The sequence below is a fragment of the Belonocnema kinseyi genome, chromosome 4 (genome assembly GCF_010883055.1).
Source record: "Belonocnema kinseyi isolate 2016_QV_RU_SX_M_011 chromosome 4, B_treatae_v1, whole genome shotgun sequence".
NCBI lineage: Eukaryota > Metazoa > Arthropoda > Insecta > Hymenoptera > Cynipidae > Belonocnema > Belonocnema kinseyi.
The window spans coordinates 19594576-19621360 of record NC_046660.1 but is presented as its reverse complement, the minus strand read 5'-3'; the positions used below and the strand labels follow the sequence as shown (position 1 = coordinate 19621360).

The 26785-nt window shown below is 28.3% G+C and overlaps 1 protein-coding gene across 1 annotated transcript in view; it reads left to right on the top strand.

Moving 5' to 3' along the window:
* Positions 1 to 6817: 6817 nt before the first annotated feature.
* The window catches only part of LOC117171463 (calmodulin-like), a 458393-nt gene continuing 438425 nt past the window's right edge, over positions 6818 to 26785 (top strand). Inside the window, exon 1 of the mRNA XM_033358805.1 lies at positions 6818 to 7502. Coding sequence (XP_033214696.1) covers positions 7500 to 7502 — 3 coding nt within the window. The 5' untranslated portion in view covers positions 6818 to 7499. The remainder of the gene's footprint in view (positions 7503 to 26785) is intronic.

Below are 26785 nucleotides of genomic sequence, written 5' to 3'. Positions count from 1 at the left end.
AGTGCTTTAGAAAACAGTTGACTTTTAAACCAGGAAAAAGAAATTTCAACAAGAAAGTTAATTTTCAATCATGAGGGATGAATTTTGAACGAGATATTTGAATTCATCAGTTTGAAAAATTAATTTTTAAAAACAATCACAACCAGCTGAATTCAAATAAATAATAAGAATTTTTAATAAAGTAGTTGAATTCTTAACCAAATAAAAATTCTTCAACAAACAAGATTAATTTTCTACCCAAATTGACAAATTTTCTACAAAATACATTAATTTTCTACCAAAGGAGCTTCCATAAAGGATGTCACAGGTTTTTTTTGCGAATTTTTGTCCCCACCACTTGTCATATTTTGACAATAGGGAAAAAATTTTGAAAAAATAATTGTCTGCCAAAAGGACTAATTTTCAACAATATACATTAATTTCAAACTGAAATTAAAAATTTAAAAAAATTAATTTTGGATAATAGTTTGTGAAACACAAATGCGATAGTTAATGTTTTAGTTAAGGAAATTAATTTTAAACCAAAAATATATATTTTTTAAATACATGAATTTTAGAATATAAGAGATAAAGCATCATGTACAAATAAAACCGTTGAATATGAAATTAAAAAGGTATGAATTGTCAACAAAATGTTTGAATATTCAATCAGTATTTTCGATTTTCAGCTAAAAAAGAGAGATAAAGCTAAGAGATAAAGCGTCATGTGCAAATAAAACCGTTGAATATGAAATTAAAAAGGTATGAATTATCAACAAAATGTTTGAATATTCAATCAGTATTTTCGATTTTCAGCTAAAAAAGATTACCTTTCAATCAGATAGTCGAATTTTAAACTCCAAAAGCTAAATTTTCAACTAAAAATAGAACTCCTCTCTACTTCCCCATCACTCATTTTTCCTAAGTTGCCATAATTTCCCTCTCCTTCTTTCCTTCTACTAACTTCCCCTCACTTCTCTTCACTTCTTACTACTCATTTTTCCTAAGTAGTCATAATTCCCCTCCCCTACTTTCTTTTTACTAACTTTCCCTCACTTCTCTCCACTTTCCCTTCACTCATTTTTTTTACTTGCTGTACTTCCTACTTCTTACTAACTCCCTTGCCAACTCTCATTTTCTTTTATTTCCCCTACATCCTTTCTTCTTCCCCGAAATTCTCTCTCTCTCATATTCTCCTTCACTTCTCTCACCTTCCCATCTACTCATTTTCCATTACTTACCCAACTTTTTCTCCCCTAACTTCCCTACACTTCCCGTCACTTCCCGTATTTCCTCTCTACAAACTTCCCCTTACTTCCCCTACTTTCTCTCGACTAACTTCCTCTCAACTTCTCCCCACCTCTCCTCCATTAATTTGCCAAAACTTAGCATACTTCCTCTCCCCTCGCTTCCTATATTTCCTCTAGATAAACAACCCATCACTTATCCTTCCTTCTTCCCCCCTCACTTCTCTTCACTTCCCCTCTAATAATTTTCCCTAATTTTCTGTACTTTCTCTCCTCTAGTTTTCCTTCAATGACCCTACTTCCTCTCCACTTCCTCTTCACTCGTTTTTCTTAACGTGCCCTACTCCACTACCATTACTTTACCTCCTTTAATTTTCTCTCACTTTCATTACTCTCTCTCCAAACACTTTCCCTCCCTTCCCGACCTCATTTCCCCTTACTTCACTCCACTTTCCATCCATTCAGTTTCCCTTACTTCTCCTACTTCCTCTCAAATGACTTTCCCTCACTTCTCGCCACATCTGCTATGCTCATTTTTCTTCAATTGACCTACTTTCGCACCCTTACTGTCTCTTCTCTAATTATTTCTCTCTTCCCCTACGTTATCTGCAATAAGTTCCCTTCAATTACGCTTTCTTATTTCCCTTTACTTTCCTCCGCTTCCCATAAACTCATTTTCCCTCACTTTCTATACTATCTCTCGACGAACTTTCCATCACTTACCCTTCCTCATTCCCCGTCATTTCTCTCCACTCCACCTCCACTCATTGTTCCTAAATCGTCGTACTTCCGCTTCTCTACTTTCCTCTTACTTCTCCTACTTCCACTACACTAACTTCCCCTCACTTCTCTCCAACTCTTACAATTTCCCCTTGACCAATTTTTCTAGTTTGCTGTAGTTCCTCTTCTTACTTTTTCTCCTCTAATTTCCTCTCACTTTCCCTACTTCCTCTTCACCAACTTCCCATCATTTTCCTCCCTCATTTACCTTACGTTCTCTCCACTTTCATCCCCCATTTTTTTCCGTGAAATTTGTCCACATTTTTCCTACAATCCCTTCAATCATTTCCCCGTTTTCTGAGAAGAGATTTTTCTTTTATGGGATAGAATATATTTGAAGTCTTTTAACTTGATAAAAGTAGAAGTGAATTCTTTTGGAAAGGGATATACTTTGCAGTGCCACGTCTCATTGAATAGCTTCCTTCAGTAACGAGATTTAACGACCATAAGGCAGAGGAAATGCACTTTAAGTTGGGCAAAGGGAAAAAGTAGAAACTCGCAAATGGAGAAATGCACAAAATGCACAAAATTACATAGATTCTAAAGGGATGAGAATTTAATTTGTAACAATAATTTAATTTTAGTTAATTTTTATTTATTTTAATTTAAAACATGAGATTTGCGTTAGCTAATCGCCACCAATAAAGATAATTAATTTGAAAATTAATTAATTTTCAAAAACATCTTTAACCAAATCGATAAATCTTTAAATCAATTAGTTAAGATTTCACTTACAAAAATTAGTTATTTGCTAAGAAAGAAAATTTGCCAGAAAATAGTTCAATTTTCAATAGAAGAGTTAAATTTTTAACAGAATAGTTAAATATTCAAAAACAAAAATCACCAAACATTGGAATTTTAACTAAAGAAGGTAAATTTTCAACAAAAAGTGAAATAGTTAAATTTATATTGAATGAAGTTAATTTTTTTATAAATAAAGCAAATTTTAATTTAAAGAGATGAATTTTCAACTAAAGTATAATACTTTTCAACAACGAAGGAATCAAAATGTCATTAAAATATAATATAAAAAAATAAATTTTTCAAAGAATAGTTGAATATTTAAGCAAGAAAATATTTTGAACAGTCAAAAATATGAATGTTTAACAGAATAGTTGAATTTTCTTCCAAAAAATGATTTTTTTCACAAAATTTTTAAATTTTACAAGAAATACATTACTTTTCCGCAAAATAGATGGACTTTCAACCAAAACAAATAATTTTTAATGAAGAAGACTTACTTTCGATCGAAAAACACAAATCTTTAAACTAAAAACTCAAAAATTAAAAATTTGCAACTAAACAAAAAAAGACTTTTTAACAAAAAAATAACATTTTCTGAATAAAAGATACAGTAGTAGACATTTTAATTAAAAGAAATTAATTTTAAACGAAAAATATTTGTGTTTCCTTAATGGATTCTCAAGAAAAAAGTGTAATAGTTGTCATTTCAGCCAAAAAAGGTAAAATTTGGTTAAAAAAATTAATTGAAAAACCGAAAAGACAAATTTTCAACCAATCAGGATCTTTCAGTCATGAAATAAAGAAAAGTTCATCTGAATGGTTGAACCTTTGAACCAAAAAACAAATGTTCTGTGTAAAAATATAATTTTCGACCAAAAAATATGACTTGAAAAATATATAATTTTCAACAAAACAGTTAAATTTTCAACCGAAGAGATAAACCTTCATTCAATAAAAAAATTCAAAAATAAGTTCAACTTTTACTTGCATAGTAAAATTATTAATAGAAAAGATCAATTTTCAAACCAAATAGTTCAATCCGTTTTCACGACGATGAATTTTTAAATAAAAAGGTTAATTTTTTACCCAAAAAGAACAATTTTCCACAAAATAGATGAATTATTCAGAAAGCAGTAACATTTTAAAACCGACACTGTTAATTTTTTTAAATAAGGTTAATTTTGTATAAAATTTTTGTTAAACTTGATTAAAATTTGGTTAAATCAAATTATGTTGTTACACATTTACCTTTTCCGATTGAAAAGGCAGCTATTTCTGTAGAAATTTGACCTATTTTAATTGAAAATCCAAATCTCTGATTCAAAATTAATCTGCTTTGGTTGAAAATATACTTTTTTAAATTAAACAGTTTTGTAGGAAATTCGTACTTTCGAAAAGTAAAATCAACAAATTGGTGAAAAATTGATATATTTGGATTAAAATCAATATATTTTATTTGAAGTTTGTCTGCTTTGGTACAAGATCAATTTTTCGGTTAAAAATTGAACTGTTTTATATTTATCCTCAAAATATTTTTTGTTAAAATATTAATTATTTCAAATTTTCGTTAAACAATCTTCTTTTTGGGTTTAAAATTATGTCCCTTAATTGCAAATTTACATAGTTAATTTTTTGTTTAAAATTAAAATTTTGTAGTTAAGAAATTAAACTATTTAATTTACAATTTTTTAGAAATGAAATTAACAACCCTAAAAATTAATCAAATACAATTTTAAATAACATCGCATGCATTTTTCAAATTATGTAGTTGAAAATTTGTGTAATTTGTTCAAAAATTGATCTTTTCTGGTAGAAAATTAATTTTGTTGGTTGATAATTCAAATGCTTAGTTAAAAATTTGTGTATTTTTTAAATTAATTTTTTGGTAGAAACTCAGTTTTTTGGTTAAAACTGTAATTTCTGTTAGAAATTCATTTTTCCTATTGAAAATTTGACTAGTTTGTAAAATATTCAATTGATAGGTTGAAAATTAACTTTTTTATTTAAAATTATTTTCGGGTAGAAACTGAATTTTCGTAGTCGAGACTTTAACTTTAAAGAATGTTGTTTTGTTAAGAATTGAACTATTTTATTGAAATATCGTCTTCTTGGCTTAAAAATGCAACAATTTGATTGATTTTTCTCCTGACTTACACATCTTTATTTGTTAAGAAATGTAACTACATTGTTAAAAATTCATCTTGTTTTTGAAATTAATATTTTTTTGTAGGATTTTTTTTTATAATTGCAACTGTCACATTAAAAATTATTCGGTTTTTATTGAAAATTAAATTTGTTGTTGAAAATTCACATTTTTAGATAAAAAATTTAAGAATTTTGTACAAAATTTAGATAATCGGTTGAATATTTATGTACTTTATTAAAACTTCATCTTTCTTAAGTTAATCCAATTTTTTTTATAAATTAAAATTGATTTGAATTAAAATAAAAAAATCTCTTTAGGTTCAAATTGAAATCCTTGGTTAAAAGTTTTACTACTTGCAAACAAATTCATTTTCTTGGCTGAAGATTCATCAGTTTAGTTGAACATTTGTCTTTTTTTATTAAAAAATAATTTTTTAACTAAAAATTGAACTATTAAAGAAAATTCAATGTATTAGTTGTGAATCAATTTCTTTGTTAAAAATTAATTAATTTGGTTCAAAATTAAACTCTTTGTGAAAAATTAGTTTCGTTTATTGAAGATTATTCCTTTTGGTGGACGATTTAACTATATAGTTAAAAATATATGTCTTTTCTTAAAAATGTATATTCTCTGATAAAAAATTAATTTTCCTGTTTATATGAAAATCCATCACTTCTCGTGGAAATTTCATTTTTTAAATTAAAAATGCAACAATTTGGTTGAAAATTTATCTCTGTTGTTTTGAGGGTTTAACTATTTTGTTGGAAATTTGTCTTTTTTTGGTTCATTTAAAGTGTTTTTCATTTAAAATTTAAAAAAATTTAAAAACAGTCTTTGATTGCTTTGACTGCCAGTGGCAGTCAAAGAACCTGTTCCGACGAGCCCTAATAAATTTTCAACGAACTTGTCCTTTAACTGGTCCCTAATCCTTCGCAGTAAATTAAAGTTTGAAATGAAAGAATGAATGTGCTGTAAATTCCAGTAGAAAAAATTGAAACCCTCAATTGTAAAAAATGAGCTGTAACGACCCATAATCGTAACAGCCGCAAGCCTTCCCAGGATTCCTGGAAACTGAGGAAAAAAATTCCAAAAAAACTTTCTAGCAGTCAAACAGTTATGGCAGTCAAATTTTTATGGCAGACAATCATTCATGATAGTCAAACATTCATGGCAGTCAAACATTTATGACAGTCAAACAATTGTAGCAGCCAAACACGTAGGTCAGTCAAATACATGTCAGTCATGGCAGTCAATTTTGTATGGAAGTCAATCATTTATGACAGTCAAACATTCATGGCAGTCAAACATTTATGACAGACAAACAATTGTAGCAGCCAAACACGTATGTTAGTCAAATACTTGTCAGTCAAGTACTTGTGGCAGTCAAACACTTATGGCAGTCAAACACGTATGGCAGTCAAACACTTATGGCAGTCAAACACGCATGGCAGTCAAACACTTATGGCATTCAAAATCTGCTGAAAGTGATGTGCCTTGGATGGGGAGTCCGATACCTGTACTTTCTCATACTCTAGTTTCGCTCAGTTGTTTCATGGGTCGTAAAAGTGAACATGCCACATATCAACGACATACAGGGGTGCATTGTCTCGGATATGGTACGTGACAGATAACGTATGTAACTTTGCGAAGAGGGTTTCTGCAGGTAGACATCAACAGGGGTGGCTAGCAACTAGTGGTGTTGATCAGAGACAGAGTCTCCTCAGACCGAAATGCTTGCGTACCGTTGAGCAATGGAATACCCACTTTGGGATACTAGAAAGAGCGAGAGACCAGTACCGGGGTTGCTATTTCATCCCCTCCGAACTTGCCTCTCTCTCGCTCTGCTCTCCACTCGTTTTCTGCTCGGAGATCCCCAGCATCCACACTATGCGGAACTTCAGTCGCCGTTGAGACCGCGACAGCGCCGCGACTGCAAGGAGAGCACCTGCCGGCCTTTCAGGTCGATCGAAATAAGACGAAAAATAAATAAATAGAAATACAAAAATAAACACGATATTTACAAATCAATCCAAAATTAAATAGCTGAATTTTATTATCAGGAGATCCAAAAACGTGTGTTGTAAATGACACGTGTCAGATTTCCTTCTTGAACCAACCTTTTCAAAATCTAATCGTGATTGTATCCAGATTAATAAAAAAGAATTCTTGCAAGAAATTAAGCTTTACTTGACTTTTTTGAGTGTGAGTGGAGTGGTCAAGTTTAAAATTATAGAATTCAGAGACCAATTGCAAATTTAGAAAGAGTTGTGTAGGAAAAGTAAAGGGAGCAAAAAGCTGCAAGGAGAGCCCTGATGCCGAGTTGAACCACGTGCGAATATTGTATCCATCGCGAAGAACCAGAAGAGTTCTCAAGAGTGAAACTCTGTGAAAAGAGGGAGGGAAAAATAAAAAAGAGGTGATAAGGGAAATTAAATTTTTTGCAAGATTGTCGTGTGTTGTGGTCGAAAAAGGGAAGCGACATCGGGCCCGGATGCTCGCAAGAACGAGACGCCGAAGACGCAGTCACGTTGGAAGGGAAAATATTGACGGCCGTCAACAAGTTTCTGACGACATCCCCTTTGATTAACAAAGTCAAGCTCCTTATGGTAAGTCATTTTGCATCCATCCAATTAACGGCAACATTTTTTTTAAGAAAATCAAATCCCTCTGAGGAAATTGGGATCATCGATTCCGAAAAGACAAGTTTTAAAACACCTTTTACAAGGGTAAAACAACTTAAAATTATTATATTCATTGGGGAAAGACAAGTTTTTTGTCTTATCATTACGAATAAATTAAAAAAAAAATTCTGAACGAATTTCTAACTATTGGGTGAAGTTAAAGGAATTGAATAATTTCAGATCGAAAACAAATGAAAAAAATGTGTGTTGAAATATAAGAATTCAAAAAATGGCACAAATTCAATTTTTTTATTGTACTTTAAAGCTGAAATTGCCATACAGAATTTGGTTCTCTTCTTTATTTTTTAATGTATTTTTTAATAATCTAAGGAAAGCGGCACATTAGGATGATCCTAAATTATACTTTTAAAAATTCGATTTTTAGGGTCCGACCCCCCCCCCCCCATTTTTCATTTTATGGAAAAAGAAGTTTCCCATTTTTTTATTCATCAAAATCAAACTGCGGGATTTTGAAATTAAGCTGAGGTTTCAAATGAGAAAAGTGCGATTTTCGAAAAAATGGAAATAAGAATTACTTGAATTAATTTTTTGTGAACCAAAGTGTAGCCACATTCCGAAGAATGTTTAAGAAATAATTTCCACCACAATTTTGTTGAGCTCCTTAATCCCCTTGTATTATGCCCGGAAAAGGCCCCAAGATTTGCGAAAGATTTTTATATAAAATTCATGATAAAGACCGTAATTTTTAAAGAATTGTTTCTAATTTAATTTTTTTTATTTCATAACTGAAGAGTTCCAAAGTATTTTCTAATTATTTTAAATAATTTCAACAATTTTCATATGTTTAAATAATTTTTCGTCTGTAACTCGTGAAAAGTTCCTTTTTTATGGAATTAATTGTACAGTTAATGCATTTTAAAGGTGATATTTATTATCGAAAATAATCATTTTCACGATTTAAAGCATGAAAAAATTATTTAACCAAATGAAAATTCTTTAAACAATTGCCAAATGTCCTAAAAATATTACTTTGTATATTGGTTAATTGTGTCATTAACTCTAGAACAAAAACTCTACGATTAACATGTGAAAAATTATTCAAACAAAAGAAAATTGTTAAAATAATTACCAAATCTGTTGAGTTAAAAATATTAGTTTTTAAATTCTAAAATATAGAAAAATAAGAACATTTTTTTGCTACTTTAGGTAAAAATGAACAAAATTGCATTTTTTGAAATATTATATTTCGATGAAAAACTGTTTTCTCATTTTTTTCCATCTATGGTTATTTACTAACATAAACTTGACCCAAGAGAATTGAAAAAAATTTGTGAATTATTTAGGGCTCCTGTGTAAAAAGATTTTGACGGATCTTGTGTTAAAATGGCTCATGTTTCAAGATTCGTGAAATGCAGAAAAAATTTGTTTCTAACTTAAAATTATGTACATGTTTTCCTAGTTTATGAAAGAGAGCATCAGGAAACAAAAAACAAAAAACATTATTTTTATAAACTTAGGTAAATTTAACAAAATTTTATTTTTTGAGATATTATATTTTAACGAATTTTTTCCTTTTACTGTATAAGGTGATTTGCCACAATTAGCTTTAACGAAAAAAAGTGAAAACCTATTTTTTTCCAAAACACATTTTTAAAAATGTTTGAAATATACTTTTAAAAAATCTGCAGTAACCATTAAATTAAAAAAAACTTATGTATATAGGTGAAAATTAAAAAGTTACTTTACCCTGAATAAAAATAAATTCAAGTAAATATGAGTGAATGACTTCTGATAACGTACCCCAGACTACCTTTTCTTAAATTTGTGGCGTTCTATTATTTTATTTTAAGATTTTTTTATATTATTTTATATTTTTATAATTTTTCGTTTTCAAGTTTATTCCAATTTTATTCCAATTTTTTAAAAAGAAAATAATGAAAATAAGTGATTCTTACCGTAAAAAACTTGATTTATAAGTTATTCCAGACAAAAAATATTGTTTAAAATGATGCGTTTTTTATTGTACATCCTTTTTTTTCTCGTGACACAAAAATCATCTGTCACAAGTAATGTTAGTTAAAAGACTGTAAATAAACAATATTTGTTTAATTTTTAATTTTTAAATTGAACAATTTAAGGGAAAATACAAACATAAGAACTTAATAAGAATTATTAAATAACTATTTATTTGTTAGGTATATATTTTTTCAAAGTTTATGACAATATAATTTTCTCAAGATTCTTGATAAAATTAAAACCAATTTTGGAATTTTCTCATAACAAAATTTTAACAGAATAATTTCATCCTCAACGAAAAAGATGAATTTTGAAAAAAATTAAATAACTTCTTGACAAACAAGATAAATTTCAACAAAATTATTAAATTTTTAACCGAAAATATTATCATGGAACAAAAATGATCAATCTTCAACAAAACAAATAATTTTTTAACAATGTAGTCAATTTTTTTAACAAGTATTTAAAAATTAAACCAAAAAGAATAATCCTAAATGAAAAATAATATATTTTATAGTTAAACTAGGAAATATTTTTTATTTAAATTTAAAAAGAGTTTAATTCATTCAAAAAGGTGTATTTTCTACAAAATAATTGAGTCCTCAGCCACAAAAGATTTTAATTTTAAATCAAGCATTTTCAGTTTTAATACAAAATATGAAATTTCTACCAAAGAGAAGTGCATTTTCAGTCCGAAAAGGCGAATTAAAAAAAATTAAATCTACATAAAAAAAAGATTGATCAAATTACAAAAAAATTGTAGGCCAAGTTTAATTTGAAGGGAAAAATTATTTTTTGTATTTAAATAAAAGTTTAGAATAAGTATCTATTTTTTATTTTCTTGATTTATTAGCTTTAAGTTTATATTAAGTATATTTTTCTAGGCTGCTCGAGAAAATTCAAAAAAAAATTTAAAGATTTTAGACGAGTCGACTAAGTATTTCAAAAATTTGCAATGTTTTAAAATCTTTTTAAATATTCTCTTTAAATTAATTTTTTTAAATACATTTTCTTAGGAATCTAAAAAAATTATTATTTTGAAACCTTTCAGAATCTTTAAAATTCTACGAGAAAATTTTTTTATTCTCTACAAATATTAAAAAATTCCTAAAAGGCTTTTGAATGTTTTGCTCATTTTTATTATTTATCATTTACTTATTTATTTTTATTGTTGTCTTATTATGTTATTTATTTTAGTATTAATAATAATGTGAACAAAATTATACATCTTACTAAGAAATATTGAATTATTCGTATAATTATTTGATTATTATTATTAGTAATGGACGTTTCTAAATAGAAAATAATACCTATTACGAAAACGACTTTAAATATATAAAAATGGCTTATTTAACCAATTTTATTTTGGCCGAACTTTTTTATATCACTGTAAATGTAATTTCAAGGATCAAGTATACCCAATTTTGAAAAATAAATTTTTCAATGGTGGTAACCTGGGTGTAAGTGGCACATGCGGGAAAAGCGGCACACTCTTGATTCTGACTTTCTGAATGCGATATTTACTTCCTTTCGGAAAAAAATATACAGAATTGCAGCTACAAATTCGAAAGCTTAAATAAAAAAAAAAACTAGTAAAATGAATACCGTATTTTGAATATAAAATGAAGGGTGTCCCTCTTTCCCACACAGATGTTCCGCTTAGCCCCCGTTTACATTACCCTACCTTCCCTTTTTTGGGTTCCCTCTTGCAATCCCCGTATTTCCATCAAAATGATTATATTGACTCCGGAATACAGAAATAAGTGTGAAATTTCAGCTTTTATTTTAACAGTCATTTCATCAGTTTGAATTCTGTTCATGCGTAACGTACACCCTAAGTGGTTGGTCGTCATTAATATATTTGAATGGAATCGTAATATCCTTGTCATGATCTGATTGAAATTTAAGCTCGAAAATCGAGATACAGAATGAGAGCAGAGCCCGAGAAAAAAAAAACCATATTTATCTTCAGTTTTTCGAAAAAACTTCTCAACGATACTCTTTTATCAAATTCAGAATCAAAAAATGACATCAAAGAAAGAACACAGAAATAAGTAAATCTAATTACAGAAATTCCCTTAAGATATGTCCTCCTTTAAGAACGGGAATTGTATTCTCCGAAAGAAAAATATTTTACTACAATGGTCTGAATATAATTAAGGATAGGGATATAGTAAATGAAATGCAACCCTTATTTTTGTAATATTTATAAACTAACTTTTTGATCAAATTTGAAGCACTAAAAGGTTTTTATTTGTTTGCAAAAAATGTTGTTTTCGCAAACATTATCCTTTTGCGACAAACAAACAGGCAAGGGTATGATGTTTTTGTGTCAATAAAACTTTTTCTCTGAGTATAAAATATAGAAAAATATAGGTTTTTCCAAATATAGAAGCTTCTGCAAACTTTTATTTGGAGTATTGAAAAAAATTTCAGGTTTGTTTCTGTATGTTTTCAAATAAATCTGATCACTTAGAGCAATATCCCTATATGTCAAAAGAATGCTTCTTAACACAAATAGAACTCACTCTCAAATATAACATCATAATGATTTTCACTTGTCTCAAAAAGTATTTTGAGCAGCAATTATTATAATTGATCAAGAAAATTGATCTAATCTAATTATATAAACATAAAAACAATTTATATATTATTAATAAGTTTGTGTCAAAAATATCTGCAAGTTTCGATGCAGTAAAAGTCTGAATTATTTAAAGAAAAATTAAATTATGTAAAATATGTCTGTAAAAATTTTTGTTAATAAACTTAATCAACTTCATTGAATTTCTTATAAAAAAAGGCTGATATTTTCCTAAACATTTTTTTGTAACGACTAAAGCAGAGTGTAACCTTTTACTTCGATGAAGGAGTGCGGGACATCATCCGATTGGATGAAAGTTTTTTAGGGATTTTCTTTTTTCCAAAAAGGAACAAGAATTTCCAGAAGCCCAATAAACTTTTCGAACTTGGTGATTTTTGGACCACTTAAGTACAATATACATTCACGTGGTTCAAAATAAAACATGGAAAGGGATGATGGTATTGTTTCAAGACAACCTTTTCTCTAAATGATAAAACTTTTCTTCACGAATTTTTCTTGCAGTTTTGTTTAAGTTACTCAAACTTATTGAAAAATGTTTCAAGTACAGAAAATTGTTTAAACTATTAGTTGTAGCATTGTCAAAAATGTTGGATTTGAATCCAGATGTTTTTGAATCCACCTAAATACTTAGAGAAATGTCCTCTTGTGTCAAAGGGATGCGCTTCTTGGTACAAATTGAATTTACCCTTTAATTTAAAGTTAAAAGGATTTTTACTTGTCTTAAAAAGTATCCATTAGGTGCAATTATTATCATTTTTTTCAAATTATCTAATCTTGCAGCCCAATAATTTAGTTTGTGTAAGAAATATATTATCCTGATTTAGAACAAAACAGGCAAGAGAATGATAGGTTTGTTCCAAGACAACTTTTCCTCTGACTGATAAAAAATTTGTTTTTTAAATTGACTTAGGTTTCTCGTTTAAGTCACTTAAAGTTATTAAAAAATGTTGTAAATACAGAAAAGTTTGAAATTTGTAGCTGGCGTATTAAAGAAAATTTTAGGTTTGCGTCGGGATGTTTTCAAATGAATCTGAACATTCAGAGAAATGTCCTCTTATGGCAAAAAGATGCTTGATAATACAAATGAAATTCAATCGCAAATTTAAGAATAAGAGAATTTTCATTTGTCTGAAAAAGAATCTTTTCTTAGTGAACACCCTTTTGCTAAAAAATTTAATTTATTGAAAAATGTTCCAAATACAGAAAGTTTCCAATAATTTCAGTCATAGTATTGCCAAAAATTATGGGGTTGAATCTTAATTTCTTCATGCAAACAATAATTCTGTTTGTGTCAAAAAGGTGTTCAAGTGGTTTAAAATAAAATAGGAATGCAGATGATCATTTTGTTTCAACACAACATTTTCTCTGAGTGACAAGAGATTTTTTAACAAATGGACTTCGTTATGTTATTTGAGGTTCTTAAAGTTAGTAGAGAATGTTCCAAATACATCAAATTTTTTTAACTCTAAGCTGGAATATTGAAAAAAAGTTTTAGGTTCGTATCTGGATAATAACAAATAAATCTAAACAATCAGAGAAATGTCCTCTTATGTCAAAAGGGTGCTTCTTGACCAGAAAGGAATTCACTTTTCAATTTAAGATTAAAACAATTTTCGTTTGTCTTGAAATCAGTTTTTTAGCAGCAAATTTCAAGATAAAATTCTTTTATTCTTGCAGCTCAATAATTCTGTTTTTGCAAAAAGGATATTCAAGAGGTTCAAAATAAAACAGGCGTGAGGATGATGCTTTTGTTTTAAGATAACTTATCCTCTATTTGATAAAAGATTTGGTTGAAGAATTGATCTTATTTTGTTTAAGTTATCCAAAACCCATTTAGAAAAAACTCCAATTATAGAAAATTTTCAGAACTTTTAGGTGTGGTATTAACAACAATTTTGGGTATGAATCTGGATGTTTTCGAATGAATCTGAATTCAGATTCATTTTTCTATGGAAGATGTTTGTAGAATTTACCTAGTTATTTTGTTTAGACTATTTAAACCCATTGAAAAGGGTATCAAATACAACATATTTCTAAAGCATTTAGCTTTAGTTTTTTAATTTTTTTTAATCTGAATGTTTTCGAATTAATGTGAACACGTAGAGAACACTGATTGAACAATTTTTCCTTTTGTATCAAAAGAATGTTTATTGACTCAAATGGAAATCACTTTTAAATTTAAGATTCAAAGGATTTTCATCTGTTTCAAAAAAAATTTTTTAGCAGAAAATATTATCATTTTTAGACAAACTTTACCTAATCTTGCAGCCAATAATTCTGTTTGTGATCTTTTTATTTTTTTATGTTATTCAAGCTTATTTTCAAACGTTCCAATTACAGAAATATTCAAATTTTTTTAGCTGTAGTACTGACAAAACTTTTAGGTTTGAATTTGGATGTTTCTCAATAAATCTGAATTTAGATTCATTTTTATATATAAGCTTTGTTAAAAAATTGTCATTGTCAATCTGTTTAGATTATTCAAACTTATTGGAAAACTTCCAAGTACACCACATTTTTAAAAGTTTCAGTTTTGTGTTGACAAAATTTTCTAATTTGAATCTGGATGTTTTTAAATGAATCTGAATTCGGATTCAATTTTCCATGAAAGCCTTTAACGAATTTACCTTGTCCTTTTTTTATATTGTTAAAACTTACTGTAAACGCTTTCAAACACTGAAAACTTTTTACGATTTCAGCTGGAGTATCGAGAAAAATTTTAGGTTTTAATCTAAATTTTTTCGAATGAATCTGAAAACTTAGAGAAATATTCTCTTGTATCGAAAAGATGTTTATTGACAAAAATGAAATACACTCTTAAATTTAAGGTTAAACGAATTTTCATCTGTTTAAAAAAAAAACAGTTTTTCAGCTGCAAATATTATTATTAATATACAAACTTTATCTAATCTTGCAGCCTAATAATTCTGTTTGTTTAAATAAGATATTCAAGTTGTTCAAAATAAAACAGGCAAGAGGATGATGCTTTTCTTTCAACGCAACTTTTTCTCTGAGTGAAAAAAGATTTTGTTAAAGAATTTTTGTTGTTATTTTTTTAAAGTTATTATAAATTATTGGAAAACATTCCAAACACAGCAAATTACCAAAACTTTTAGCTGTAGTTTTGACAAAAATTTTGGGTTTGAAACTGAAGGTTTTCGAATGAATCTGAACTAGAGATATGTGTCATTTTGTTTTAGAAAGATGCTTCTTGACCCAAATATAATTTACTCCTAAATATAAGATTAAAAGGATTTTTATTTGTTCAAAAAAAGAATCTTTCAGCAGCAAATATCATCATTTTTTGATATCATCTCTTCTTGCAGGCCCATAATTATGTTTGTGTAAAAAAATATATATTCACGTGGTTTAAAACAAAGCAGGCTTTTATACCAAGACAACTCTGTTTCTGAGTGACAAAAGACTTTGTTAAAGAATTTTATTTTGTTAAAGTTATTCAAACGTATTGGAAAACCTTTCAAATACAGAAACTTTTGAATAATTTCAGCCGTAATATTAACCAAATTTTGGGCCTGAATCAGGATGCTTTCAAAAGATCTGAATGTTGAATTTGAGAAAAAACTTTTCTTTTTGTTTATCAATTATTATTTTTCAATAACAAATATTGATAGAATAAGAATTTTCTCTACTGTAACGTGATGGTTATAGTCAAATATGTTTAATCTTACATTAAAATAATTTAAGATTTTTCGTTACATATCCTGTTAAATTTTTTACTTCATGTGATGCTTCATATCCGACATGTAATTATAGGCTATCATTAAGTTACGAGTGTTTGCACTCCATTATGTTTCTTTCCAGTGTCAACGTAATCCCTTTTTCTCTTCTTCAACAATTTGTCTCGGGAAAACTTTTTCCCCGGAGGTCCGTTTTTAAAACAAAAAACCCGCTTGAAAAAAAGCCTTACAGAAAAGATTCGTTTGTAAATTATAAAATAATGAATCCTTTTTTAATTCATGAGCGATCTTTAAATAGATATTTTGCACTCTTCACACTTTCGCACCATGTTTAAAGAAAATATGTGAGTCACTTTGTTAAGCAGAAAATTATTAATATGATATGGTTTGCAAAGATAGCTACAGGGAAATTATTATTAACTATTAATTGTCCAAGGCTTTTTTTCTGAAAATTTCAGCCCCCTCAGAAATATTACTAATATTTTATAAAGTTAGAGAGTAAATATACATATAAATTCTGATAATTTAATAAACTTGGAACCCACAAAAAATTAGAATTAGGAAAGAAAATGTGTTCATAACAAGCGCGACTTGGGAATAAATAACTTTGCAAATTTTTATTAACAAATTTTGTTTGTTTAAAATTCATGTTCTATTTTTGTACCAAATTCTGCTTTTTGGTATAAAAATAGAATATTTTATATAAAATAATTCTTTTTCTTTCACTAAAAAATCTCTCTTAGTTGAAAATTCAACTTTTCAGTCTTAAAATTAATTTTTTGTGATAAAAACGTCATATTTTTAGCTTAAAATACAACTGTTTATTTGAAAGTAAATCTTGTGTTATTAAGGATTTAACTATTCTGTTACAAATTGGTTTTTTTTTGTTGAATTTAACTGTTTTTATTTTGAAATAAAAATATTTTTTGGTTGAAATATCAATATTGCATTTTTCGTGGACAATTCTCTTTTTTTTTAAATCAACTACTTAGTCGGAAGTTTAACTGCTGTGTTGAAAATTCAATTTCTAGTTGATAATTTATCATTTAAGTTCCAAATTTTTATTTTTTTGTTAAAAATTGAACTATTTTCTTCAAAAGTAATTTTTTTTGTTTATTTTTTCTTTTTTTACTGGAAATTTATTTATTTCATGTTGGGTTGAAAATTTATTTTCCTAAGTTGAAAACAGATGTATCTGGTAGAAAATTGGTCTTTCGTTGGTAGAATTTTTATCTTCTTGGTTAAAAATTAATTTATTTTTGTGGAAATGCAGTTCTATAAAATGCTGAAAATTCGCTTTTTTCGTGAAAATTAATTTTTAAGCTGAAAATTAAACTTTCGGTCAAAAATATTATCATAAGGTAAAATTGTTCCAGAATTATAAATACAAAACAATGAAACTTTTAACCTAAAAATCATATCTATACTGATCTATTAAAATTTCTAGTCAAAAATGTTAATTTTCAATTTAAAAATATGAATTTTGAACTAAAAAGGGAATTTTCAACAAAATCATTGAATTAAAAAAAAACAGTTGTATTTTCAACCAAGCAGATATTTGTTTGTTTTGCCAAAAAGATAAAAGAAACATCAGCTGAATTTTTGTCCAAAAAAGATGATGCTTTAAAAAAATAGGGAAATTTTGAACAAAATTATTAAATTTTTAACCAACCAGTTGAATTTGGAACCGTATAGTTGAATTTTCAACTGAAAATTAGAAGTAAAAAAAAACAATTATTAGTAATAAATTAAATTTAAAAGCCATAATAAAAATTTTCTATTTAAAAATATGAATTTTAAACAAAACAGTTAATTTTCAACTAAATAGTTAAATTTTTTACAAAAATAATAGAATTTTCTACCTACAAAGAAAATTTTTTATCAAAAAAATGATATTTTTAACGAAAAAAAAATACCAAAAAAAGAGTTGTATTTTGAACCAAATAGTAGAATTTTCTGTCCAAAAGACAAAAAACAATGAATCAGTTAATATTTCGACCCAAAAAGATTACTGTCTAACAAAAAAGGAGAATTTTCAACAAGATAATTAAATTTGTAACAAAACAGTTAAATATTACACCGTATTGTTGAATTTGCAACAAAAAAAAATATTCAACCAAATAGTTATATTTTAAACAACACAAAAAAAGAAAAATTTTGAACTAATAATAGAATAGATACAATTTCAGTTTAAAAAAATTCATTTTTAACCAAAACAAATCGCTTTTCAACTATAAAGTTGCATTTTCAAAAAAAAATAAATAAATAAAATGCATGGTAATCTATAAAAGTTTAAAGACAAAAATATAAATTTTTAATCTCAAAATATGAATTTTGAACTAAAATGTTACTTTTCAACAAAATAGTTGAGTTTTCAATTGTAAAAAGATAAATTTCAAACCAAAAATAGAATTGTTACGTTTTAAGTTAACAAACTTCATTTTTGTCAAATACAAATTTTCTTTGAACAAAAAAGGTGCATTTTTAACGAACATTGTTTTAAACTAATCTATCAAATTTGATAGCAATAAATGTAATGTTTTAATCTAAAAATATAAATTTTGAACTAAACAGATAAATTTTCAGCCAAATAGTTGATTTTTCAAAAAAAAAAAAAAAAGATAAAGTTTGAATAAAAAATAGAATAGTTATATTTTCAGTTAACAAAATAGATTTTTAATTCAAAACAAACTGATTTTTATTAAAAAGTTACCTTTCCAAACAAAAAATCAAATCATTCTAAAAATACGAATTTAAAAATAAAAACTTAATTTTGAAGAAAATAATTAAATATTCCACAAAAAGAATAGAATTTTCAACCCAAAAATCCAAAAAACCTTTCATATTAGTTGCTGGAGGGACCATAGAAATAAGAGGCATGGTGCGGTCTGAGAAACCGCACGGCCATAGGTGCATACGGAATTTTCACTTTTAGCTACGTGTCTACCAAATTGCCACTTTTGGCCTAAATGAGAGATATTCGAGACATAAGTTTTTTCTGTGACTTTAATTTCTGTACTTTGGTATACCCCTATTAAGCTAAAGGTTGTTTGTGTGTGATATCTTTCGTCTTTCGAAAGAAAATAAAAAAAGGAAAAATATAAAATTGTGAAGTTACCGAGAACGCGCGATCTCAAAGACGTCGTATGAGATTTCAATTGACAGCAAGGTTTGGCTGTGCGGTCTGTGTGACCGCACGTCCACACCCAAAGGTTAAGTATTTTTTGATTAAGCTCTACGTCCTCGATAACTCTGCAATAGTAGCTGCTCTTGCGTAGATTACCCTAAGGATTGCCCAATAAAAGTGTAATATCTAAATTATCTTTATAACCAGAAAAAAGAATTTTCAAAAAATAAAAATTTTTCACACATGACAGCCGTAAAAAAATTTCACCTTAATGGTTAATCTTTAAGCCAAAAGACGAATTATCTGTACAAAAATTAAATTTTCAAAGATAAAAAAAAATGTTCAAGAAAATAATTAAATTTTCACAAAAGATATAAACCTCTATTTAAAAAATCTTAACAAAATTGTTTATTTTTACCCAGGCAATTGAATTTTCTATACAAAATATCAGTTTTTAACAAAAAAGTTAAACCATCAACCAAAGAGATGAATTTTCTACTAAAAATATGTATCTTCAACAAAAAATTATTTCTTAACAAATTGCTTTAAACCAAATGGTTGAATCTTCAATCAAAGAAGATTAATTTTCAACCAAAAAGTTGTATTTCAATGCAAGAAAGATGAAATTTCTGCTAAAGCAGATCAAACTTTAAATTGAAGACAAATTTTCAAAAAATATTTTTAAATTTTCATGCAAAGAAGATTTTAGTTTAATTTTTTAACATTAAAATATGAGTTTCAAACGAGCAGTAAATTTGTTACGAACATTTTCAACCTGGAGAAATAAATTTTTAACCAACCGGTTAAATTTTTAACCAAAAGGGATGTCTTTAACAAGAATATGCAATCTTTGAAAAAACGGTTACATTTTTACCAAGAAAGACGTAATGTCTACTAAAACAGATAGATTTTTAAACAAAAAAGACAAATAAGAAAAAACAGTTGAATTTTCATCCGAAAAAGTTTTCAGTTCACTTTTCAACACAAAAATATGAAATTGAAACAACAAGTAAGTGTTCTATGAAATAGTTGAATTTTCAACACAATTTTTTTTTAAATCAAAAATTCACATTTTCAACAAAGAAATTGAGGTTCACCTAAAAAAGATTACAGATGATTTTTGAATACCAAAATATGAATTTTCTAAAAGTCAGTTTTCTTCAAAATAGTTGAATTTTTAAACAAAAAGTTAAATTTCTATCTAATAAAAATGCAGTCATACTAAAGTTGAGAAAATTTTTTATTAAAAAGACAAGCTTTCAAAAAATAGTTAAATTTTTATCCAAAAATGATTTTCATTTGATTTTTCAACATAAGAGTTATGAGTTTGAAATAAGAAGTAAATTTTCTACGAAGATACTTGAATTTTCAACAAAAAAGTTGAATATTTAACCAAGAAAGATAACTTTTTAACAAAATTGTTGAATTTTCAACATTGCATTTTTATCTAAAGAAGATGCAGTTTTGACCAATTTCCCCAAAAATAGTTCAAATCTCACAACCCGAGCAGAAATTTAGTCTTTACTTTGAAGCCGTAACTCCTAACCTCAGTACGGGCTGGAAGATGTAAATTAGAATCTCAATAAATCCTAACGGATTCATCTGACGGAACGCGTTAGGATGTCCTCGATAATAATTACTTTTTTTTTTAACTTTCTGTGTATTTAAATATTTGAAACGATTTTTGAAGAGTACAATATACATTTGTTAAACTATACACTGCTAAAAATGTTTGTTGGCAACTGCCACTACGGAATTTAAAAAATCAGGGAATTCACGCAATTTAGAGAATTTACGAAATTCTAGATAATTCGAAACCCGTGTAGAAATTCAAATGGAGAACTAGTCTTGTTCCCGACCATTCGACCCCACTTAAAGTCGGGGGCTAGTCCGGTCATCTGACTAGCCCCTCGACCCGTAGTGTCACGGTAGATTAGTCGGGGGCTAGTCAGGTGACCCGACTTATCCTAGTCGGGGCCTTATCGGGTACTAGTAGGGGTCATATGATAATACATCCAAGTGGAATATTAACTAAACTCCCCAGAATTTGTGGAACATCCCCTAAAAGTTTGTCAAAATACTGATTATTTACGGAAATCTCCATAAACTTTTTTGAAACATTTCAAAGTGCTCAAATTTACCCAAGATTTAATGTGGAGCAACATATCCTACGCTTAAAAATGCATAAATTTATGTAACTGAAATTCCCCAAAATTTGTGGAATATTAAGTTTAAAAAAAACTTCAGCTGGAATGCAGCAATGGAAGAGCTTCGCTCTGAAGGAACCGCCATGTTGGTCACAGTAGTCTCTGCTCCAGGTGATTATGCTTCGTTACGTGTGGACGCTGTCTTAAACACTCGAAGCATCATTTCTATTGCGCGAGAGGCGGTACGTCGCGCCCTTGCGGATTTTCTTTAAAGCTACCAGTCCAAATCTTTCAGATCAATTTAAAAATAAGCATCTGTACAAATTTAGATAATTAAATATGGATTTTCTTAAAATTTCATACAAAGTTATTTATAAATGTTCCTAGAAATTCGCAATTTTCTAAAAAATATTTCAAAAAAATAAGATTACGTCTTTTTGAATATTTTGATCGTTTTTTTATAAAAAGTTGATTTTCGTACAAAATTATTAACTTAATAATTATTTATTAGGTATATTTGAAATGAATTTAACATTAATAAATCTTTTCTCCAAAAAACGGTGTAAGATTATTGTTAAATATATTCTTAGTGTTTTAGAATAAAAATGCATTACGCTTTCTTAGATATTACCTCATTTGATAAAACCTCGCCGAAAACTCAAACATAAGAATAACCCGACCAGAGCCTCAATAGCTCCCGCCCAGAGCCTGAAGATTACCCGCACGGAAATTAGTGAAGAAAAAGGCCCGACTAGCCCTTGACCAACCACTGACCAGGCCCCGGCTGAAATTTTGACAACAAAAAGCCCAACTAGTCCCCGATTAGTCCCCAATGGTGCCAAATGGGGTTATTTCCACACGGGGAATTAATTAAATTAACGGAATCTACAGAATTCACAGGAATCAAGGAATTCGTGAAATTCAAGGAATTTACGAAATCTAAAGGAATTATGAAACATAAGGAATTTATGAAATTCAAGAAATTCGCGGAATTCATGGAATACACGGAATTCATGAAAATCACAGAATTTATGGAATTCATCGACTTCCACAAATTCCAACAATTCCATGTATTTCTTGATGTTCCTGAATTCCTTTATTTACATGAATTCTGAAATCCCGTTTATTCCTTGAATTCTATGAATTCCGCCAATTCCGTAAATTTCCCCTTTTTTCGTGAATTTCGTGGTTACCATAAGTTCGATCAATTCCGTCATTTCCGAATGTCCAGTAAATTACATAATTTCAGTGAATTCCGTAAGTTCTAGGAATTCCGTAATAAATAAATAAATTCCGAAATAAATAAATTTATTTCGATAAATTTCGCGATTGCGTGATTTTCATGAATTCCTTGAAGGAGATAAATTCCGTGACTTTAATCAATTTTGTGACTTTCTTGATTTCCATTAATTCTGAAAATTCCGTGACTTCTGCAAATTTAATGAATTCCGCGAATTACATAGATTTCGTGAATTCCATCGTTTCCACAATGTTGGACGGTGACTTCACGATTTACAACACTTACAATACATGTATTGCAATTTCGTCATTCCAATACCATGTTTGCAATTTTAACTTGCACTTATATTTTTAGAAGTCTTGTAGAAGAGTTGTAGAATTCCAAATATTTTTAACAGTGTCACAGAAAAAACAGAAGATAAACTTTAAATATATTTCCGACGAAAGATTCTCTGCAATAAAAATTAACTTCACAGGATAAACTTTACACAAATATCGGTTAAACTTTCTTTTGTTTTCCATGGCAAACACATATAATTTATTATTAGTATTATTCAAATTTTACAGCCATAATTAAAATTTTCTATTTAAATATATGAATTTTAAACAAAATAGTTGATTTTCAACTAAATAGTTTAATTAAATTTAAATAAATAAAATACAGGCTGGACACGCTGGGGCTTACATGCACGGCGAATCGAATGCTACCCGAATTGCGCAATAGCCGAGGAGAAGCCATTATACAGGGGTATTTTCTTATTTCGCGCCTCTAAAGCTGCATTCGGATCGGCCATTCGGTCAAGTCCGTGCATTTTCGGATCAAGTTTATCATAGTTTCCATGGTTGCGTTCGAAACTTCAAATGGATACAAGTGTCAAAACAATATAGGTTATGTTACATAGTAATTACAAATAATAAAAGTGTTTATTTAATAATGAAATGAGACATGTGAACTGAGAAGTAAACTTCAATTTTTTCTGTGCCAATAACATTATGGAATGTCTGCTGAGTGATAAATACTATAAAATAGTAATAAGTATCTGCGCTTCCAGTGGGCGAAGAGTGAATTGTGTTTACCACTTATTTACGGCATGAAAACAGGTGTGTTATGAATAGACAGGATATATTTTAAATAAAGTGAATGAAATATTACATTCGTAAACTGTAAATTGACATTACCTATATTTCCTTGCAGCGATTAGGGCAAACAGGTGAATCTGAACATAACCTCGAAAAAATGACAGATCGGCCCGGCATGTTTATTATACTTTCGATTGATTATTCTTCACCAAAGAAATGTTTGGTGGTTTTGTATGTCTTGGGATAAGCTCCAGAGATAACGATTTTTCAACAATTTTGATTAAAATGCACCAATTCTATCTGCATTTCCTTATGTGTATTTCTTCTAGGATCGACCTGTGTAAAAAACAATGGTAATCAAATTTTAAATTCAGAAAAAATGTTTAACTTAATAAAATGATTCATAAGTAATGATTGTTCAATTGACAATAAGTAATTATTATTTAAATTATCGCTGCCGATACTGTCAGTGATAAACATACCAAACCACCAAAGATTTCTTTGGTAAAGAATAATCAATCGCAAGTATAATAAACATGCTGGGCCGATCTGTCATTTTTTCGAGGTTATGAATATTATTACTATTTTATAGTATTTGTCACTCAGCAGACATTCCATAATATTATTGGCACAGAAAAAAATTGAAGTTTACTTCTCAGTTCACATGTCTCATTTCATTATAAATTAAACACTTTTATTATTTGTAATTACTATGTAACATAACCTATATTGTTTGGATACTTGTATCCACTTGAAGTTTCGAACGCAACCATGGAAACTATAATAAACTTAATGCGAAGATGCACGGACTTGACCGAACGGCCGATCCAAATGCAACTTTAAAGGTGCGAAAAATGAAAATACCCCTGTATCATGACTTGTCCCCTGCTATTGTGCAATTCGGGTAGCATTCGATTCGCCATGTATGTAAGCCCCAGCGTGTCCACCCTGTATAATAAAATAATATAAAATAATAATAAATAATAATAAATAATAAAAAAAATAATAAAATAAAATGAAAAATAATTTAAATAATTTAATTAAATTTCTTATCTGCTCGTTCTTTTCAAAACAAAATTGCAGTAATCAAAAACTTAGTTGATAGAGCTCTAAGTTTGTCCCATTTTTCATTTCACACAAGAAATTTGAATATTGTTAAGAATATCCTTTTTCTAAATCATAACCCAAAAAAGTTAATTAAGAAACATATTGCACATAGAGTTTGAAAAATCGAAAACAAACAAAGTAATATTTTGCTCCCAGATAATGAAAAAGAGTTAAAGGAATATAGTTTATTTAATACTTTTGTTCTTCCATTCTTCGGTCAAATTTCTAAAACTCTTAAACTTATGTTAGAAAAATTATTTATTCTCACTATTTTCCGTATAGCATTTAAAACGGATTCAGTGATAAATTTTTGCAAAGATCCTTTAGCTAATTTTGAAAAAGGTGGTGTTGTCTACAAGATCACTTGCAGGATCTTGCCCGACATGCAAAGGAATTTGTTGATGTTGACTGTGAGTTTGATTGGGATAATTTTAACAATTTTTAAATTGCAATATGAGCATTTTTGTTTTTTCGCCGTGATCAAAATTTTTTCGTCGAACTCTTGTTTTTTAGGAGTTTGCATCAATTTCATTATTGGAACTTAAATAGGGTTTTTAATTTAAATTTTAATCTAATTTTTTTGTTTGTTCGCCGTGTTCAAAATTTTTTGGTCGAACTCTTGTTTTTTCAGGAGTTTGCATCAATTTCATGATTGGAACTTAAATAGGATTTTTAATTTGGATTTTAATATAATTTTTTTGTTTGTTCGCCGTGTTCAAAATTTTTTCGTCGAACTCTTGTTTTTTCCGGAGTTTTCATCAAGTTGAACATTGGAACTTAAATAGGATTTTTAATCTGGATTTTATTCTAATTTGTTTGTTTGTTCGCCGTGGTCAACAATTTTTCTTCGAACTCTTGTTTTTTCAGGAGCTTGCATCAATTTCATTATTGGAACTTAAATAGGATTTTTAATTTAAATTTTAATCTAATTTTTTTGTTTGTTCGCCGTGTTCAAAATGTTTTCGTGGAACTCTTGTTTTTTCAGGAGTTTGCATCAATTTCATTATTGGAACTTAAATAGGATTTTTAATTTGGATTTTAATATAATTTTTTCGTTTGTTCGCCGTGGTCAAATTTTTTCGTCGAACTCTTGTTTTTTCCGGAGTTTTCATCAAGTTGAGCATTGGAACTTAAATAGGATTTTTAATCTGGATTTTAATCTAATTTGTTTTTTTGTTCGCCGTGGTCAAAATTTTTTCGTCGAACTCTTGTTTTTTCAGGAGTTTGCATCAATTTCATTATTGAAACTTAAATATGATTTTAATTTGGATTTTAATCTAATTTGTTTGTTTGTTCGCCGCGGTTAGAATTTTTTCGTCGAACTCTTGTTTTTTCAGGAGTTTGCATCAATTTCATTATTTTTACTTAAATAGGATTTTTAATTTGGATTTTAATATAATTTTTTCGTTTGTTCGCCGTGGTCAAATTTTTTCGTCGAACTCTTGTTTTTTCCGGAGTTTTCATCAAGTTGAGCATTGGAACTTAAATAGGATTTTTAATCTGGATTTTAATCTAATTTGTTTGTTTGTTCGCCGTGGTCAAAATTTTTTAGTCGAACTCTTGTTTTTTCAGGAGTTTGCATCAATTTCATTATTGGAACTTAAGTAGGATTTTTAATCTGGATTTTAATCTAATTTGTTTGTTTGTTCGCCGTGGTCAAAATTTTTTCGTCGAACTCTTGTTTTTTCAGGAGCTTGCATCAATTTCATTATTGGAACTTAAATAGGATTTTTAATTTAAATTTTAATCTAATTTTTTTGTTTGTTCGCCGTGTTCAAAATTTTTTCGTCGAACTCTTGTTTTTTCATGAGTTTGCATCAATTTCATTATTGGAACTTAAATAGGATTTTTAATTTGGATTTTAATATAATTTTTTCGTTTGTTCGCCGTGGTCAAATTTTTTCGTCGAACTCTTGTTTTTTCCGGAGTTTTCATCAAGTTGAGCATTGGAACTTAAATAGGATTTTTAATCTGGATTTTAATCTAATTTGTTTGTTTGTTCGCCGTGGTCAAAATTTTTTCGTCGAACTCTTGTTTTTTCAGGAGTTTGCATCAATTTCATTATTGGAACTTAAGTAGGATTTTTAATTTGGATTTTAATCTAATTTAAATGTCTTAAATTATGACAAAATGGCTGGTTTCGGAAGCCCAGACAGGCACTTATCCGTGCATCGAAGTCCCCGTAAACGGCTGACTATAATCGACATTTGAGCATCTTTAGAGGTTGTTTC